This window comes from Vipera berus (assembly GCF_964194415.1).
Source record: "Vipera berus genome assembly, chromosome: 15".
Taxonomy (NCBI): Eukaryota; Metazoa; Chordata; class Lepidosauria; order Squamata; family Viperidae; genus Vipera; species Vipera berus.
The window spans coordinates 7,925,005-7,944,259 of record NC_138218.1 but is presented as its reverse complement, the minus strand read 5'-3'; the positions used below and the strand labels follow the sequence as shown (position 1 = coordinate 7,944,259).

At 44.1% G+C, this 19,255-nt stretch overlaps 1 protein-coding gene across 1 annotated transcript in view; it reads right to left on the bottom strand.

The window, feature by feature from the left end:
• Nucleotides 1-19,255, bottom strand: part of WHRN (whirlin) — a gene marked incomplete at its 5' end in the record, with an annotated part of 60,702 nt that overhangs the window by 16,050 nt on the left and 25,397 nt on the right. Inside the window, 3 exons of the mRNA XM_081339804.1 lie at nt 306-518; nt 7,510-7,749; nt 13,428-13,553. Of these exons, the coding sequence (XP_081195930.1) occupies nt 306-518; nt 7,510-7,749; nt 13,428-13,553 (579 nt within the window). The remainder of the gene's footprint in view (nt 1-305; nt 519-7,509; nt 7,750-13,427; nt 13,554-19,255) is intronic.

Below are 19,255 nucleotides of genomic sequence, written 5' to 3'. Positions count from 1 at the left end.
AGCGCTGGGGAAATCAGGAGATTCAGGCAGTTCAGATGAGTAGAGTAAAGATTTAAGCTTTCTACAAGAATCTGAGCTACTAACGGTTAAGGGAAATGTGTGGGAGTTAAGAAGCACTCAAGGCGGGCTGGACTCAAATTGCTTGTGGGCGTGCAGGGACTCATGGTGCATTGGACCCCTTCCTCGGGCTCAGCCTGGTCATCTCCTACAGTGCCAGGCATTCCAAGCTCCACTGCCTCTTTGTCCTCTTGGAAGCAGCCCCTCCCTCCCTCCTGGGAATCCAGACTCCATTCCACCACACTAACCTTGGCATGGGTGTTGAGCAGTTCAAAGAGAGCCAGGACGAGGGAATCCACCGAGATGTTGTTCTCCTTATATTCATCCAAGTAGTAAGCCATGGTGGTCCTCTCGGGTTCATTCAGGAGGTGGCGCGCATGTTCCTCCAGCATCACACGGTTTTGGTTCACCAGGCTATTCAATGTTACTTGAGATCCCGCAAGGCCTTTATAAAAAGATGTCTAGGAGAAGAGGAACACAGAGCAGCTTTGGAGAAAATTAATTAGGATTGCACAAACCGTAGCCTATTAATTAATGAACACTGTGCAAGCGGTCCCCCTAATAAATCCTGGCAGAGAAAGGAGGCTGGCTAATAGATGATGAAGCACACAATTATAACAGGAGGAATATGATAAATTTAAGGGATTTATAAGTGCTCATATTTTGAGAATGGCATTCACCAAAGCAATATATTGCAGGAATAACATTATTGTAGGCATTAAACAGAAGAGACTTCTTTAGACTAAAATATCAGCTTCTTGTTTTATTGCGCATGCGTGCGAGTGGTTTTCTTAAACACTGCTTGGGCAACGCACATCCTTATTCATCTAGAATTTGTTTTTTTAAGTAGGTCTCTTGATAATTGTTGCCTTTTAATTAGAGAGGTTATGGATTCCACTTGAAATCTGCTGTAGGCAAAATATCTAAGTGCCTTGGGCTCTTCTACGGTAAGTAGCAGGTTTAGTACTCTGTGTGTAAGAGAAGAGCAGGCAGAGCTGGGAGGGCGGAGTTAAGCACGTCATCAGTTTAGAATCGTTGCATTCCCACAAGCATGTCCAAACCTTCCTAAAGTCCGTTGACTCTTATCTGGCACCCATATTCTTGTTTATAGGTTTGAATAAATCTTCTATGCTGCAACCTTACAAACGGTCCTGATTCTTTGCGCCTGACACACGGTGTTATACAAAAGTCAAGTTTCTAGCAGTGATGATTGTGCTTTAAGGTGTCTCTGTGTGTCCACGCACGCACCGATACAACTTTCCATCTCACAAGGTTGCCCAAATAGGCTGACCCTCTACAGAAAAGCAAGAGGGCTAGCAAATGGAAAGGATTCCACGCATTGTCGGTCAAAAGTTGAATGTAAGAATGTAAGATTTAAATCGAAATTCCAAATTGGGTGTCAGCCAATAGAAAGAGGGAGCGGAAATGCAGGGGTTTTCCAGGTGTTGCTGACTGGCCAATGCCTCTCCTCCCAGGCCAAGCTATCTAGGGCTATTGGGGATGTGCTTAAATAACATCTGGAGGTGAAATATGTATTCAGGGTAATACCAGCTTATTATTTTTTTCCTGCCTTGCATTTCAGCTGCATTCCAAATGCTCAAGCATCTCATTACCTGCTAAGGCTTATGAATGCTGATGGGCACACGCTCAGCTTAACCTTGAAACCTTGGCATTCTTCCTTTCTAGCAATTTCTCATGCATGGAGGAACCTGGATTTTTTTTAAAAAAAGGATGGGGTGGTGGATAACCCTGAATTGCACGGGAACAGAAGGAGCGGTAGCCTGCCGAGAGAAGCCCATTATGCTGGAAAGCATTGATTGGAGGGTAGCCCTTATTTTAAAAAATCAGGCTGATTGCTCTGCGGAGGTGGCAGCTTTTTGCCCGTGTGCAGCCTCTCAGCTTGCGGAGTAGTCGGGGGACTGAAGTGAATAATGCTCCTGTCTCCCGCGGGCTTTGGGAAGAACTTTGGCTCCTAGGAGGCCTCTAGAAGGTTCCGATGGCGGTTGGTTGGCCATGAGAACATAGGAATAGCTTGCTGGGTCTGTCAATGGTCACCTTCACTTAACATTTGGTTTCCAAAGGGACCACGTGAGTGCCCTGGGATGCTTGTAAGTAGAACTAGACTCCTCCTCCTCCTCCTCCTCCTCCTCTATTCTTCATTTTCCTCCTCCTCCTCCTCCTCCTCCTCTATTCTTCTTCCATTCTCCTCCTCCTCCTCCATCTCCATTCTTCCTCCTCCTCCTCTTCCTCCTCCTCCTCCTCTTCTTCCTCCTCCTCCTCCTCCTTCTCCTTCCTCCTCCCTTTCTTCCTCCTCCTCTATTCTTCTTCCATTCTCCTTCTCTTCCTCCTCCTTCTCCATCTCCATCTCCATTCTTCCTCATTTCTCCTCCTCCTCCTCCTCCTCTTCCTCCTCCTCTTCTTCCTTCTCCTTCTCCTCCTTCTTCTCCCTCTTCACCCTCCTTTTTCCTCCTCCTCCTCCTCCTCCTCCCTCTGCAACTAGCATTAAAAGGGATAACGATAACGGGGAATCTCCGAGGCTAACTATTCACAGACCTGTTCCCCATGGATTTCTCCAGGCTCCTTTGAAACTCTGTGGGAAGGAAGCAGTAAAATGCTGCTCCATGGGACCACAGTAAAAAAGCCACTTCATGCCCCCAGGAGATCAACCTCTCCTTTTTCTCAGCTGTGACCCTGCTGAGCTGCATAAGCTTAGCTCTTCCCATCTGGTGCCACAGTCCTACTCACTCAGGCCCCCAATGCTTCAACGTGGAGAACAGGCTGACCTTTGGGATCAACTGTCCTCTGAAGAGTCTCACTGCACATACCACCGAGGGTAAAAGCACAAATTGGTTCTGAATTAGGACATGAATTTCTGCTGTTTGCCTCTTGAGGCCTTGTTCCCAAAATTGCTTGCTCTCTTATCCCTAGGTGTAGAGAGCCCTCGAAACCCTGAAGGACACTTAGGGGGAAGGAACCTCAACCTTGCATCTGCTTGAGTACCGAATAATAATTTGCTTTCGGGATATTCAGAATGGGGTTTGTTCATAACACTGTAATTGCAACTAATTTGTTTATGTCTTTAGATAAGCTATGTCTACCATGCTATTGTAGGAATGGAATGGAATGGAATAGAATGGAATGGAATAGAATAGAACAGAACAGAACAGAACAGAACAGAATATGGAATAGAATAGAATAGAATAGAATAGAAAATAAGGAATAGAATAGAATAGAATAGAATAGAATAGAATAGAATAGAATAGAACAGAACAGAACAGAATAGAAAATAAGGAATAGAATAGAATAGAATAGAATAGAATAGAATAGAATAGAATAGAATAGAATAGAATAGAATAGAATAGAATAGAATAGAATAGAATAGAATAGAATAGAATAGAATACTGAGAAAGAATAGAATAAAATAGAATAGAAGATTGAGAAAGAATAGAATAGAACAGAACAGAACAGAACAGAACAGAACAGAACAGAAAGAATAGAATATGGAATGGAATGGAATGGAATGGAATGGAATAGAACAGAACAGAACAGAAGTAGGGTAGGGTAGGGTAGGGTAGGGTAGAGTAGAATAGAATAGAATAGAATGGAATGGAATGGAATGGAATGGAATGGAATGGAATGGAATGGAATGGAATAGAATAGAATAGAATAGAATAGAATAGAATAGAATAGAATAGAATAGAATAGAATAGAATAGAATAGAATAGAATAGAATAGAATAGAATAGAATAGAATAATGATGAATAGAATAGAATAGAATAATAATAGAATAGAATAGAATTTTAGAATAGAGGAATAGAATAGAATAGAATAGAATAGAATAGAATAGAATAGAATAGAATAGAATAGAATAGAATAGAATAGAATAGAATAGAATAGAATAGAATAGAATAGAAAATATGGAATAGAATGGAATAGAAAATATGGAATGGAATGGAATAGAATAGAAATTAGAATTAGAATAGAATTAGACAAGAACAGAATTAGAGTAGAATATCAATCCCATAGCTGTTATCATGTTTTACTGCTCCCCTGCTGCCTTTCCGAAGACCGTAGCTGCCAACTGCTTATCATGCAACTTTTGCTTTGCAGGAAAGGAAGGCTAACGAGCTCCAAGGGGGCACCACAGGAAGATCCTCATAAATCTCTGGATCTGCAGAAAGCCACCTCTGCCGTTCAGCAGATGTCCATTTGAAAAAGCGGAAGAGAACTGGGCACGCTGCTTGAGAAGTGGAAACTTTGCAAAGTCCTCCGAGGCGCAAAGGTGCTTCTGATCCAGGACAGTCTCAACGAGGTTCTATCCCCTTGCTAGCAGTCCGGGAGGAGGAGAAGCAGAAACACAGAACAACTTAGCTTACACCATCGTGGCTAAAGGGGAAATTTAGCCTCCTTAGGGATCATAATTGTTAGGGACGCAAGGAAAGCAACAGGGCCCTTCTCAAACCGTTCCACTTTTAAGCTTGTGCTGGAAAAGAGATGGGCTTTGGGAGAAACAGCAGACTGGGTCTAGTTGAGGCACGAAGAATGAGAAACAAAACGAAACAAACAAACAAAAAGCAATTAAGGAATGTCTACTGATTGGCAGACTTGAAGGGCCGCGGCTTCAGAGGTGAATCCTTCCTGCTTTTCTGGAGGAGATATTTCATTGCCAGGTAGGAACTGGGTGTGTGTGGGGGAGAGATGTTTCCATGCCATGCTGCCATGCCAACCGAATTAGACCTAGGCTTAGCTGAATGGAAGGCATGCCTCGAAAGAAAGCTGTTTTCTCCTTTTTTCCTATTCTCACTTGGAGAATTCATAAGACGCCGGGGTTAATAACAATGGATCAGTAGCTGCAGGGACTCTTTTGCAAGCAAAAATAAAATGAAATAAAATAAAATTCCAAATCTGGTCCTTAACATTCCCAGGGTTAGGATAACCTCTGCCTGTGGACACAGGCAGGAACTCCCAGTACAAGGTAGTCCTTGACTTATGGCTGTTCATGACCCAAACTAGGGAACATCATCAGTGCTAGAAGGGAGTGGAGTTTGCAAGGGAGGAGGAGGAGGAGGAGGAGGAAGAGGAGGAGGAGGAGGAGGAGGAGGAGGAGAAGGAGGAGGAGGAGAACTGTGGAGTCCTTGGTGCTCTCTGAGCTTGGTGGTTTTCTTGCAGACTTTTCATGACCCAACTAGGTAGTATCATCAGTGCTAGAAGGGAGTGGGGTTTGCAGGGAAGGAGGAGGAGCAAAATGTTAAATGGGGCAAAAATCGCTGGACAAATGTCTGACTTAGCAACGGAAATGTTGGACTGCTATAACAGAATAGGACACTAGCTTCAAAATGTCCATCTTACCTTTGGTGTCATCTCCCCCACGGGATCTCCAGAGGCCCTGCAAGGAAAGACGGGTGTCACCACCAAAAGGAAAGTTGGAAGTGAAGATAGACGGAAATCCTAGCCAGTTGGTGATGTTAGACAATAACAGAGTTGGAAGGGTCCTTGGAGGTCTTCTAGTCCGACCCCCTGCTCAAGTAGGAGACCCTATACCATTTCAGACAAAAGGATGAATGTTGAAGGTTGACCAACGTTGAAGATCAGATGTGCATCAAGAACATCAGAAGTACATCAGAACATCAAGGTCACATCTAGTTTAGCTTTCTGTATCTCAGATTTATTCAAGAACTTCATAGATATGGACAGGAAGATGCCAAACACCTTATTTATTTGGTTGTCCCTTTTGCAGATGTGCCAGTCCACCACACGTGGACCCACTATAAATTTATGTAAGGTTATTGCTTACCTAAGAGGAAATGCTTTCCTTCTAAAGGATTCAAAGCTGTCCTGTTTAACACCGGACCAATATTCTAATTTTTGGGTTCATGGGGATCGCAATTATGGAGTCCTCAGTATTTTCTGAGCATGGCGGCTTTCTTGCAGATATTTCATTCCCAGGCAACATCAATCAATCAACTAAACAAAGGAGAGAAGCAAGCTAAAACTAAGGAGAAATTTTCAAACAGTGAAAACAATTGATCAGTGGAACGACTTGCCTCCAGAAGTTGTGGGTGCTCCAACACTGGAGGTTTTTAACAGGAGATCGGACCGCCACTTGTCTGAAATGGTATAGGGCCTCCTGCTTGTGCAGGGGGTTGGACTAGAAGACCTCCAAGGTCCCTTCCAACTCTGTTATTCTGTTATCAGAGAATCGGTGGTCACAATTACCATACCCTGGTCCATTATGATCTGAACTGATGAATTTCTATTCATAGGGAGAAAGGAAAAAGAGTGATTGGCATCTCCCAATACTTATGGTTTGGGGAGGGCTGCTGCCACTGTCCACGATTATTTAATTCTCCTTCCGGTTTCTCCAATTTTATGTTCTCTTTCTCTCATCATGAAATCTGATACCACAGAAGATTAGACATGCAAAATATAGAAGCAGATTTTCTAGGCTATTTCCACTAGATTGGATTCGACTAGTTGTTGTTGTTGTTGTTGTTATTATTATTATTCCAAATTTGCTTCCTTCTTGTGACTTGCACTGGTTTGTCTTAGCATGCTGTAGAAATCCACTGAGGTTTGCAAGCAGTGCTTTAAAAACTGGTCATGCAGCCCCTTTGAACTTGAATATTGACAGAACGGTTTCCTCCCTTTTGAAGTAGGAAATCAATAAAGGTGTCACGGACGGTAAGTCCTGAAATATTCATGGGTTGTTTAAAAAGAACAAAAAGGCCTAAATCCTTTCCCTGGACAAGCTGTACCACCTCAAAGCCGCCCAGGGTAACCTTGTGATAAGATGAGCAGCCAATAAATTTTATTAGACAGCCAGATAGATGATAGATAGATAGATAGATAGATAGATAGATAGATAGATAGATAGATAGATAGATAGATAGATAGATAGATAGATAGATAGATAGATAGATAGAGATAAGAAAGGATAGATAGATAGATAGATAGATAGATAGATAGATAGATAGATAGATAGATAGATGATAGATAGATAGATAGATAGAGATAAGAAAGGATAGATAGATAGATAGATAGATAGAGATAAGAAAGGATAGATATATAGATAGATAGATAGATAGATAGATAGATAGATAGATAGATAGATAGATAGATAGATGATAGATAGATAGATAGATAGATAGATAGATAGATAGATAGATAGATAGATAGATAGATAGATAGATAATTCTGAATCCTTAATCCTTTGGCCAAAGACTGGCCTTCCTTAGTTATCAGGAAGTTTTCTACTCCAGAATTTCTCAACCTTGGGAACTTGAAGATGTGAGGACTTCAACTCCCAGAATTCTGGGAGTTGAAGTCCACACAACGTCAAGTTCCTGGGTTTGAGAAACACTGGTCTGCTCTATTATGGAGCTTAGCATTCTTAGGAGAGAGCCCACGGTGGTCAAACCCAACAGACAGCGTGTGTGCTTAGAACAAACCCACTCCAGCAAAGGCTCTCTCTGTCTGGGGATATACCAACCCTACAGAATTGACCATTGTCTCTCCAATTTGGGAGCTGGCGATCCACCTCGTCTCATCCACAGTGGCCCGGGCGTGAGGTAACTTTCCCACATCTTTGACGGTCATGATGAGATGACGAGAAGATTTCAGGAGTTTCACAGCCTCGTCGTGGGAAATGCTGAGGAAGCTTCGTCCGTTCACCTCCAGAATCTGGTCCCCAACCTGTGGAGAAAGGAAGGAAGAAACTCCCAAAGGTGTTTTGAAGCTTCTCGGATGAGAAGCGAAATGTTTTCAAGCGGGGGGGGGGGGCAGGGGAACCCAAGAAAGTCCAGTTGCCTTTTTGGAAAAGCACCTTTGGGACAACCATGACCTGGATGGTTGAGAATCTCCAGAGACGTTCTCCCAACGAAAGATGGAAGCCTTGGAAAATGAATCCATCAAAGCTATTTTCATTTATTCCTCAAGGAGGTAATAACAACAGCAGTTCTTTTCAACTTGGCATCTTTTAGCTCTGTTGAACATCAACGGCCATACTGACTATGATCCATGGTTGGCAGCTACCTACATGGAGGTATCATGGAGAGACAGTCTTCAAGCAGACACAGTGACTGATGGGGTCTTTGTGGCTCTTTGAGCTTGTTTGTTTTCTTGCAGATGTTTCATGACCCAAGCTAAGTAACAGCATTGGTGCTAGAAGGGAGAGGGGTTAATAAGAAGAATAAGAACAAACTCCACTCCCTTCTGGATTGATGATGTTACTTAGTTGGGTCACGAAACATCTGCAAGAAAACCACCAAGCTCAGAGAGCACCAAGGACCCCACAGTCCTCCTCCTCCTCCTCTCCACAAACCCCACTCCCTTCTAGATTGATGATGTTACCTAGTTGGGTCACGAAACATTTGCAAGAAAACCACCAAGCTCAGAGAGCACCAAGGACCCCACAGTCCTCCTCCTCCTCCTCTCCACAAACCCCACTCCCTTCTAGATTGATGATGTTACCTAGTTGGGTCATGAAACATCTGCAAGAAAACCACCAAGCTCAGAGAGCACCCAGGATCCCCTCCTTGCAACTCTGAGCTACAAATATTCTCTTTTATTGACAGTGACTGATTTAGCCTCCCTTTCCAAACTGCAAAGCAACAAAATGCTCCCACTAAATCACTCTCTCTCTCTCTCTCTCTCTCTCTCTCTCTCTCTCTCTCTCTCTCTCTCTCTCTCTCACACACACACACACACACACACACACACACACACACACACACACAGAGAGAGAGAGAGAGAGAGAGAGAGAGAGAGAGAGAGAGAGAGAGAGAGAGAGATCTAAAAAAAATTAAAGCTAACAAAGCTTGACCTTTGGTTGAAACTCAAACCCTGGATTTGGAATTGACCTGGTTAAAAGTCGTTTTCTCTCTGTTGTCTAACAGCTGCAGGGCCAGTTTATTAACTGCGATGGAGAACATTGATCAGCTCTGACCCCAATCTCTCTTCTTTCTCTTTCCTGGTTGAAATCAACTAACGGTCACTATTGACAAGGCCAAGGGCTGGAAATAGCCTTTGGAACTTCTTCCTCTCATCAACCGGCAATTTTTTTCCAGAGCTCCCTGCCATCTCTCAAACAAGGTGAACTCGGCAAGAGCCAGGGGGAAAGTGAATCCTATTAAAAATTTTATGGCCATCGTGAGTCTCTACGGAGCGTTCTATTTTCATGCACGGGTGGCTTCTAAGAGCAGTAAGGGAGATACCTGGAAAAGGAACCAGGTGGTCTTAATTCACACTTTCCTAACCATTGCATTGCTCTTCCTTGGGAATCGGGGTGCTCTGCTACGGAGACAAGGAAGAGAAAGAACAAGGGGTTATGGGAAGGCTACAGAGATGCTGGTCAAATGGCACCAGTGTGCGGTGTTTGCCTCCGGTGTGACAGCCAGCACATGAAAAGCTAGGTCACGATGAATTATTCAAGGCCAATCCGGCTGCAAGATTTACGTTCCTATGATATTTACTTCCATCCCAGAGAAAGAGAGATATTCTCCCGTGATCAGATGACAAGCAATCTATCAAGTCTCTCTGCTAAGGCAGCCTTTGTGGAAATTGGCAAAGAAGGGAGCTGGTTTCTGCTCCTGGAGAAGGACAGTCAAAGCGAGCAGCTACTATGTGCAATCCAGTGGTTAATTCGATTCTCAGCAAACGGGTGGATGCAACGTTGAGAATGATCTCCCCGTAGCAAAATTAGAATGTCAAGTTCCCAGTCTTTCCTAGAAAAACTGGGAGATCCCAAGATGGATGAGTGTCCCTAACAGGCACCACCATCTTTTCCCAATCCTTATTCCTGGTTCTTCTCCACATTTTAGCAGCCCAGGGCATTCTTGTTGTGTACTGTATTTCTTGCAAGTAGGAGATAGAGTTCAAACAGGAGCATTGCTTTATTGCAGAACAGGAACTGAGAACAGAGGCTTCTACGTAGCTTGGCCACTAGGCGGCGGCCAATAGGTTTGAAGGAACCTATTCCCGCCCCAGAGCCAACCAATGATCGTCCGGGAGACTGCATGTCTGGGCAGCCAGCGACCGTTACACAGACAGCCTAATTAGGCAATCTCAAGCAGCCTTCAAAGACACGTGCAAACAGTTCAAGTAAAGAGGCCCAATACATTACAATTCTGGTGAAAACTAACAAGAACAATGAATGGAGAAGAGGAGGTTTATTCTGTTTTTTTTTAAAGACAGCTTTGTTAGTCAGGAGATAATGCAGCTGGGAGGAGCAGGAGATATGTACAATTAGAGACACTTCAGGTTATGTTCGACAGCAGCCATTTCAGTCTGGAGAAAGGGTCAAACAGGGAATTAGCACGGACTCATTATGTAAGCACAAGAACTAGTGGAACAGCCTGCCTCCAGAAGCTGTGAATGCTCCAACACTGGAAGTTTTTAGGAAGAGACTGGATAGCCATTTGTCTGAAATGGTCTAGGGTTTCCTGCCTGAGCAGGGGGTTGGACTAGATGACCTCCAAGGTCCCTTCTAACTTTACTATTATGATTATGATTATAAGTAGGAGATCCTGTGCCGTTTCAGACAAGTGGCTCCCCAGTTTCTCCTTAAAGGTCTCCGGTGATGGGGCACCCACAACTTTTAAAGGCAAACCATTTCACTGGTTAACTGTTCTCCCCATTAGGAAACTTTCTCCTTTGTTCTAGGTTGCTTCTCTCCTTGATTAGTTTCCATCCATTGCTTCTTGTCCTGCCTTTGGGTGCTTCGGGAAATAGGTTGAAACCCCCCCTCTTCTTTGTGGCAGCCCCTCAACTATTGGAACACTGCTATCGTGTATCCCCTACGTCTTCTTTTCATTGAACTAGGTAAAGGTAAAGGTTCCCCCGCACATGCGTGCTAGTCGTTTCCAACTCTAGGGGCCGGGGCTCATCTCCGTTTCAAAGCCGAAGAGCCAGCGCTTGTCCGAGGACGTCTCCGTGGTCGTGTGGCCGGCATGACTAGATGCCAAAGGCGCACGGAACGCTGTAGTGGTCCCTATTTTTCTACTTGCATTTTTACGTGCTTTCGAACTGCTAGGTTGGCAGAAGCTGGGACGAGTAACAGGCGCTCACTCTGTTACGCGGCACTCGGGATTCGACCCGCCAAACTGCCGACGTTCTGATCGACAAGCTCAGCGTCCTAACCCACTGAGCCACTGCGTCCCTTTCATTAGACGTGCCCAATTCCTCCAACTGTCCTTTCATACGTTTTTGCCTCCAGCCCCCTAATCATCTTTGTTGCTCTTCTCTGCACTCTTTCCAAGAGCCCCGACATCCTTTTCATATTGTGGTGACCAAAACTGGATGCAATATGCCAGGGCAAGGTCTGACCGCCCTTGAATGCCAGTCTTTCCCAGCAAATCTAACAGTCTCGGAAGATTCCTGTATAACAGGCAGAGAACAATAAAGTAGCTGGTTTGAACTCTAGGCATGTGGGTCTAGTTATTTGTGCCTGACAGGCTGCAGGTAGAAGAATGGCACATAAATCTAGGCACATAAATCTGGGAGGGTTATTATTATCTTCTACTTGTAAGGGGACAGAGGAACAGATGGAATGATAACCATCAGCTGAAGACCTGAAGTCATTTATTTGTAGGAAATAATGTTGCTTATATGCCCGAAGTTATCATTTCACATCTCTTTCCTGAGCCTAATGTTCTGTCGCCTGCTTGAAACCATTTGGCATTTTACAAAAAGAAGCAATTTTGTGATCCAGGATAGGAAAAAAAAGAAAAAGAAATTTCCTTTGGGGCAGCTGAGGAGGGGAGGGGAGGGGAGTGTCAGTGGGAGACTAATGAACAAATGAACAGAAAATCGCCATTGGGGGTTGATTCTGCATTTTGTCACCTTCTGAGCCATTTGGAATGACAAAATGCGAAGATTGGTCGAGAACACTTCTGAATTGCAGGAAGTGACCTTGAAATAGGGGAAAGGAAAAATAGAACAGAACAGAACAGAATAGAATCTGGAAGGGACCTTGGAGGTCTTCTAGTCCAGCCCCCTGCTCAAGCAGGAGAACCTGTACCGTCTCAGACAGGTGACTGTCTAGTCTCTTCTTGAAAATCTCCATTGATGGAGCACCCATGATTTCTGGTGGCAACTTCTGTTCCACTGGTTGATTGTCCTCACTGTCAGGAAGTTTCTCCTTAATTCCAGGTTGCTTCTCCCTTTGATCAGTTTCCAACCGTTGTTTCTCGTCCTTCCCTCTGGTGCTTTGGAGAATAACTGGACCCCCCTCTTCTTTGTGGCAGCCCCACAAATATTCGAATACTGCTATCATGTCTCCTCTGTTTCTTCTTCTCTTTAGTCTAGCCAAACCCAACTCCCGCAGCCGTTCTTCGTATGTTTTAGTCTGCAGGCCTTGGATCATCTTAGTTGCTCTTCTCTGATTTCCCCCCCCCCCCCCAAACTCTCAACATCTTTTTTGTGATATGGTGACCAAAATCGGCTGCAGTATTCCAGGTGTGGCCTCACTGGGGTTTTATAAAGTGGTACTAATACTTCGCGTGATCTTGATTCTGTGCCTCTATTCATACAACCCAGGATTGTATTAGCTTTTTTGGTCGCTCCTGCTTGAGCAGGGGGCTGGACTAAAAGACCTCCAAGGCCCCTTCCAGTTCTATTCTATTCTATTCTATTCTATTCTATTCTATTCTATTCTATTCTATTCTATTCTATTCTATTCTATTCTATTCTATTCTATTCTATTCTATTCTATTCTATTCTATTCTATTCTATTCTATTCTATTGCATTCCACTCCATCCACTCCACTCCACTCTACTCTACTCCATTCCATTCCATTCCATTCCATTCCATTCCATGCCACATTTTTTCTATTCTATTCTATTCTATTCTATTCTATTCTATTCTATTCTATTATGTTCTGTTCTGTTCTGTTCTGTTCTGTTCTGTTCTGTTCTGTTCTATTCCTTATCCTATCCTCTTCTGTCCTGTCCTGTCCTGTCCTGTCCTATCCTATCCTATCCTATCCTATCCTATCCTATCCTATCCTATCCTATCCTATCCTATCCTATCCTATCCTATCCTATCCTATCCTATCCTATCCTATCCTATTCATTATTCTATTCTATTCTATTCTATTCTATTCTATTCTATTCTATTCTATTCTATTCTATTCTATTCTATTCTATTCTATTCTATTCTATTCTATTCTATTCTATTCTATTCTATTCTATTTCTATTCTATTCTATTCTATTCTATTCTAAAGCTGACTTATTCTCAAAACTTTCTAGCTTGTCCAAAGCTTCCCTCAGCTAAAAGCCCGGCCAAGATGTTTGCACAGCATATTTATAGGATGCACTGTATAAATTCACCTGGGGCCTCCGGGACTCACCCAAGAATCTCAGCTAAACTTACTTTCAAGCCGGTGTTTTCCGCTTCCGAATCCTTGTCCACCCCTGTGATGTAAATCCCCAGGGCGTATTCAGATCCCCCTCGAATCATGAGACCCAGTGATCGTCCTTCCTCCAACACGAGGTTGACCTGCACCAGGAAGAAAAACAAAATTAGCCCCTGGATTGTGCTCATCAGGAAAATCTTTCCACGTGGACGTGATCTCCATTCATTTTCAGGTCTTGCTCTGTCCATTATAGAGATAGTCCTTGAACAACAGCTGAGTCCCGAGTTTCCATTGCTAAGTAAGACGGCTGTTAAATGAATTTTGCCCCATTTTTAAGCCCCCCCCCCCTTTTTGGCACAATCATTGCAGTTGTGAAGTTAGTAACGCGGCCGTTAAGTGACTCTGGCTTCCCCATTGACTAAGAGCTCCTTATGCTGAGTAGAGCCGCACCAGCTAGGTGTCAACCAGGGGTGGCAGGATAGCAGTGTTCCAATATCTGAGGGGCTGCCACAAAGAAGAGGAGGTCAAGCTATTCTCCAAAGCACCAGAGGGAAGGACGAGATACAACAGTTGGACACTGATCAAAGAGAGAAGCAACCTGGAATTAAGAAGAAACTTCCTAACAGTGAGGACAATTAACCAGTGGAACAGCTTGCCACCAGAAATCGTGGGAGCTCCATCACTGGAGGTTTTTAAGAAGAGGCTAGACAATCACCTGTCTGAGATGGCAGAGGTCCTCCTGCTTGAGCAGGGGGCTGGACTAGAAGACCTCCAAGGTCCCTTCCAGCTCTATTCTATTCTATAATTAAAACAGCCTCCTCATGGTGCATAACACGAATTGCTTGAAACACACCCGAATTCCACCGAACAGCTGAGAGAGAACCAACCAGGTTGGGATGGCAATTCACTGCTTTGATTCGCCAGCCAGGCTCCTATTGCTAAAGCCCGCCGAGAGAAAAAGCAGATATCAATTTGATTAAAATTCCGGCTAAGTACAGCTTCAGCAGACATAGGTAGAACCACGCACCTCCCCTCTCACTTTTGAAATATTATAATAGAGCCCTTATTGACCAAACACCGCTTTGGGCTCTAAGGTGAGATACTGCGAAGAATCAGATCACTTATAGAGAGATCCTTTATCGCTCCTTCAGCCTGGGGAGCAATTAACAGAGAGAGAGAGAGAGAGAGAGAGAGAGAGAGAGAGAGAGAGAGAGAGAGAGAGAGAGAGAGAGAGAGAGAGAGAGAGAGAGAGAGAAGGAAAAATTATACAACATTTGCAGGCAGCAAAGATCCTTTATTGCAAATCAGGAAATAGAAAAGAACGTCAATTCCATATTAATTAGGGAGATTAGCAACCAGCGAATATTCTAAAGAAGCTGGAGACTTCTAATAACATCTGGAACGCTGGGACTGGTTCCATTGTTTTGAGAAGCCCCACCGACCGTTTGAATTATTAATGGGACAAAGCAGCCTTTTTTTTTTAGTGGGAAGAGATACATTCTATACATATAATTATGAGGACTGAAGTTAGAAGCATAGGCTGCATAGATCACAATCACAATAGCTGCTTACAAACCAGGCTTTGGCCTTCTGCCAAACAACTGAAGACGGTCTGTATACCTCTTAAGTCCTATTTCAGCCACAAACTCCTTTAAAAATAGGTAGGGGCAGACCTTGGCTGATCTCGAAATTCAGGACACCAGCTAGATTTTGGGGGACACATAAGTTTACAGCCGGTGGCAGCAACCAGTTGTATGTTTATGACCTTGAAAAAGCCAAACAAAATTGATTGGTGCATTAGGGTTTAATTGGAAAGTTGAAAAACCATTTTGGCAGACATGAGGAGGAGGAGGAGGAGGAAGAGGATGATGATGATGAGAAGGAGGAGGAGGAGGAGGAGGGGGAGGAGGAGGACGAGGGTTGGCTGGTTTTGTTTCGTCATGTTGGTTGAACCCAGTCTTGATGGCTTATAAACCACGATTTATGGCTGAGCATACTGTTGCACCCAGAAACTGCTGATTCATTCAATAAACTATGTTAAACACAACATGGCTGGTTGAAGGGCAGGTCCTGACATTCTGCCAGATGCGTCAGACCGCAACATTTTGGGTTATACATCCACAACAATTTGATGGGAACTTGGCGGCCCCCGTCGAACCACTGACCTTACCAACGTGCGCCCTTGATCAAGGCCGACGCGTCATCCAGAAACCCAGATTTAAATCTGATTGAAGCCCGGATTTACTCACTCCACCTGCTCAAGCCTTTCCATCTTACGTGGCTTGTGCGTACACCGTTAGCCTGGTGATACCCAGGTAAAGTTGCAGGGCATCTCTGTCCATCAAGCAGCTGAACTGGGGCTTTAAAGACAGCAGCAGTCAGATAAATTGGCTGGAGGAGATCCTAAGATCCAAAGGCCAGCTTTGAAGGCTCAGCTTTGCCTTCATTGAAATATGTAGCAGCGGCCTGCCAGATACGACACAGAAAAGAAACGGGTTCTGGAATTGGACCAGATGAACAGATTCCAAAGATAATCCTGCTTCCATCCGAGCTGGTGGGCTGATGTGCGCTTTTGGCAGAGCGAGTGTTTTCATTAACCCTAACCCCTTGAGCAATTTAGCCCTCCTGATGAAGTGAACCTGAGAAAATAGACAGTATAGATCTCAACGTTGGAAGGACAGAATAATGGGAGGTTAGCAGTTACTCCGACCTATCTCTGTTCCGCCGAGGCAATCAGCGCTGAGCGCGTGGAGATGGACTCCTCTGTGTATGGATACACAGGTCTGCAATAGATTCAACATTTGTTGTAAAATACCCGGTGGCCACATGGGTTATGGAGGCTTCTTTGTCTCTTTTCCACTTGCCTGGAAATCAGAATGCAGGATAATAGGGTTGGAAGGAACCTTTTCCCCCGCTCGCCGAGGGGGTGGCCAAACTAAATAAAGCCAGGTGATGCATCATTATGGAAGTTGGGAATGACAGAGTCGGAAGGGACCTTGGAGGTCTTCTAGTCCAACCCCCTGCTCAGGCAGGAGACCCTATACTATTCCAGGCAAGTGGTTGCCCAACCTCTTCTTAAAGTCCTCCAGTGATGGAGCAACTATAACATCTGGAGGCAAGCTGTTCCACTGCTTCATTGTTCTCACCGTCAGGAAGTTTCTCCTTAGTTCTAGGTTGCTTCTCTCCTTGATGAGTTTCCATCCTTTGCTTCTTGTCCTGCCCGCAGGGGCTTTGGAGAAGAGCTTGACCCCTTTTCTGTAGGACCAGAAATGCAGTGTCGGCTATTTAGATTTCATCTTCATAATGAAAAATTCCTCTCACTGAGTTTTGTGCAGCATCCAGAGAGTCAACCTATAGAAGCTGTGGGTCTTCACCTTCATGGGTACAGAAGACCACCCCCCCAAGGTGCCTTCCAACCCTACTATTCTATCTTCTATCTCTGGAGGCTTTTAAGAACAGACGAGAAAGCCACGTCTGACGGGTGTTTCATTGGTTTTCCTTCAAGTTTGAATTAACTGATTCTTGTGGCCCTTTCCGGTTTTTTGTGTGTGTGTTTTTTTTTTTTTACTATATCTACGTCTGCTCTTTGAAAATTCATCTGAAGATCCCTTGTTCTCCACAGGATGCTCTAGCTTGATCAAAGGAAGTGGAAAGGGAAAATAAAAGATGGGGACGGAGAACATTTGGGGGATCTGACAGCTGTTGTCCATACACTTTTGAGAGGGAAGAGAGATGGAATTGTACTGGAGCCCTAGGATGAAAGAAAACTGCTTAGAGACCAGGATGACGTGTGGAAACCAAAATCAGAAGCCAGGGATAATTTTACACTTGGCATGAGGATCCGAAGGAAAGGGAGAGAGAGAGAGAGAGAGAGAGAGAGAGGGGGGGGGAGGAGGGAGGGAGGGGAGGGAGAGAGGAGAGAGAGAGAGAGAGAGAGAGAGAGAGAGAGAGAGAGAGAGAGAGAGAGAGAGAGAGAGAGAGAGAGAGAGAGAGAGAGAGAAACCAGGAATAAGAGGAGACAATAACTCTTGAAGGGACAACTGCAAAAAGGACATCAATTCTTAGCTTTATTAGTTTGTTTGCAAATTTGTTCCAGTTGTCTTGCTGAGTCACACTCTTGCTGATGCTGTCAAATCTTTCTCTCTCTCTCTCTCTCTCTCTCTCTCTCTCTCTCTCTCTCTCTCACACACACACACACACACACACACACACACACACACACACACAAATGCAAGCACACACAGAGAGCACAATCTTTGGTTTAGAACACGACAAACGCAAGCTTTCATGCTGAGTCTTGGCAATAAAGGAAAGGAAAAAACCAAAAGGCAACTTTTCTCATTTCTAATAGGTTCTCTCTCTCTCTCTCTCTCTCTCTCTCTCTCTCTCTCTCTCTCTCTCTCTCTCTCTCTCTCTCTCTCTCTCCTCCTGCTCTGAATGCTGATGGAACATATATGCGTTTAGTTTTGCATAATTATGCAAATGGCCTTTATTTGAGGCTTACAAATAAGAGCTGGTTTTGTGCGATATTACATCGCTTTGCTTTGTCCTCTGAGGACCGGTAACGGGAGCTAAAGTGTTGATTTCGGAGGAACCTGCTCCAAACTTAATTTTCACTGGCCCTAATCAATGGTGGTTCAACCCCCCCCCATGGGTACAGCTTGCCCTCCCTTTAAACGGATCCCTAATGACTGTTCAGATTTGTTTCTACCGTTCTGATTAGTTTCTACCATTCTGATTAGTTTCTAGAGTCTTGATTTATTTCTACAGTCTTGATTTGTTTCTATGGTTTCTCCCCCCCCCCCCCGCTACAGTTCAGATGTGTTTCTACATTTACTAAGAACGGCCGGCCGCAGGAAATGGGTATGTCCATTTTAATGAAAAGAAGGACCAGGGGTGACGTGACAGCAGTCTTCCAATATTTGAGGGGCTGCCACAGAGAAGAGCGGGGGCCGACCTCTTTTCCAAAGCACCTGAAGGCAGGACAAGAAGCAACAGATAGAAACTCATCGAGGAGAGAAGCAACCTAGAACTAAGGAGAAATTTCCTGACAGTGGGAACAATAAACCAGTGGAACGACTTGCCTCCAGAACCTGTGAATGCTCCAAGACTGGAGGTTTTTAAGAAGAGATTGGACAGCCATTTGCCTGAAATGGTATAGGGTTTCCTGCCTGAGCAGGGGGTTGGACTAGATGACCTCCAAGGTCCCTTCCAACTCTTGTTATTCTCTTAAGGATTATTAAACACAGATGCTGCATTTATTTAGATCCATTGATAACATCCTCGTTCTTGGATGTAAACAAAAAAAACGAAGCCTTTTTTTTAAAAAAAATTCACTGCCGTCTATCACCAATTGATAAATGTGTTTGAAGAATTTCACTTCCGTAAACATTTTATGACTGATCAGTCACGCTGCATTTGGTAGCTCAGCCTGACAGTCTATTTGGCCAAGCAGAACTGGAAAATCTTATTGCACGTTTTGGAACAGGGGTGAGAATACAGTGGAAAGAAGGAAGAATTCTTTGGGACCTTGACAAAACATTGACTCAGAATGGACTCATCCACTTTAAGCAAACACATTGATAAGTGCATGCTTTCATAGCAGAAAATGGGTGCTATAACAGAACAACAGAATATACAGAGTTGGAAGGGACCTCGGAGGTCTTCTAGTCCAACCCCTGTTCAAGCAGGAAATCCTATACCATTTCAGACAAATTGCTATTCATTCTCTTCTTAAAAACCCCCCAGTGATGGAGCACCCAGAATTTCTGGAGGAAAACTATTCCACCTATCAGTTGTTCTTACTGTCAGGAAATTTCTCCTTAGTTCTAGGTTGCTTCTCTCC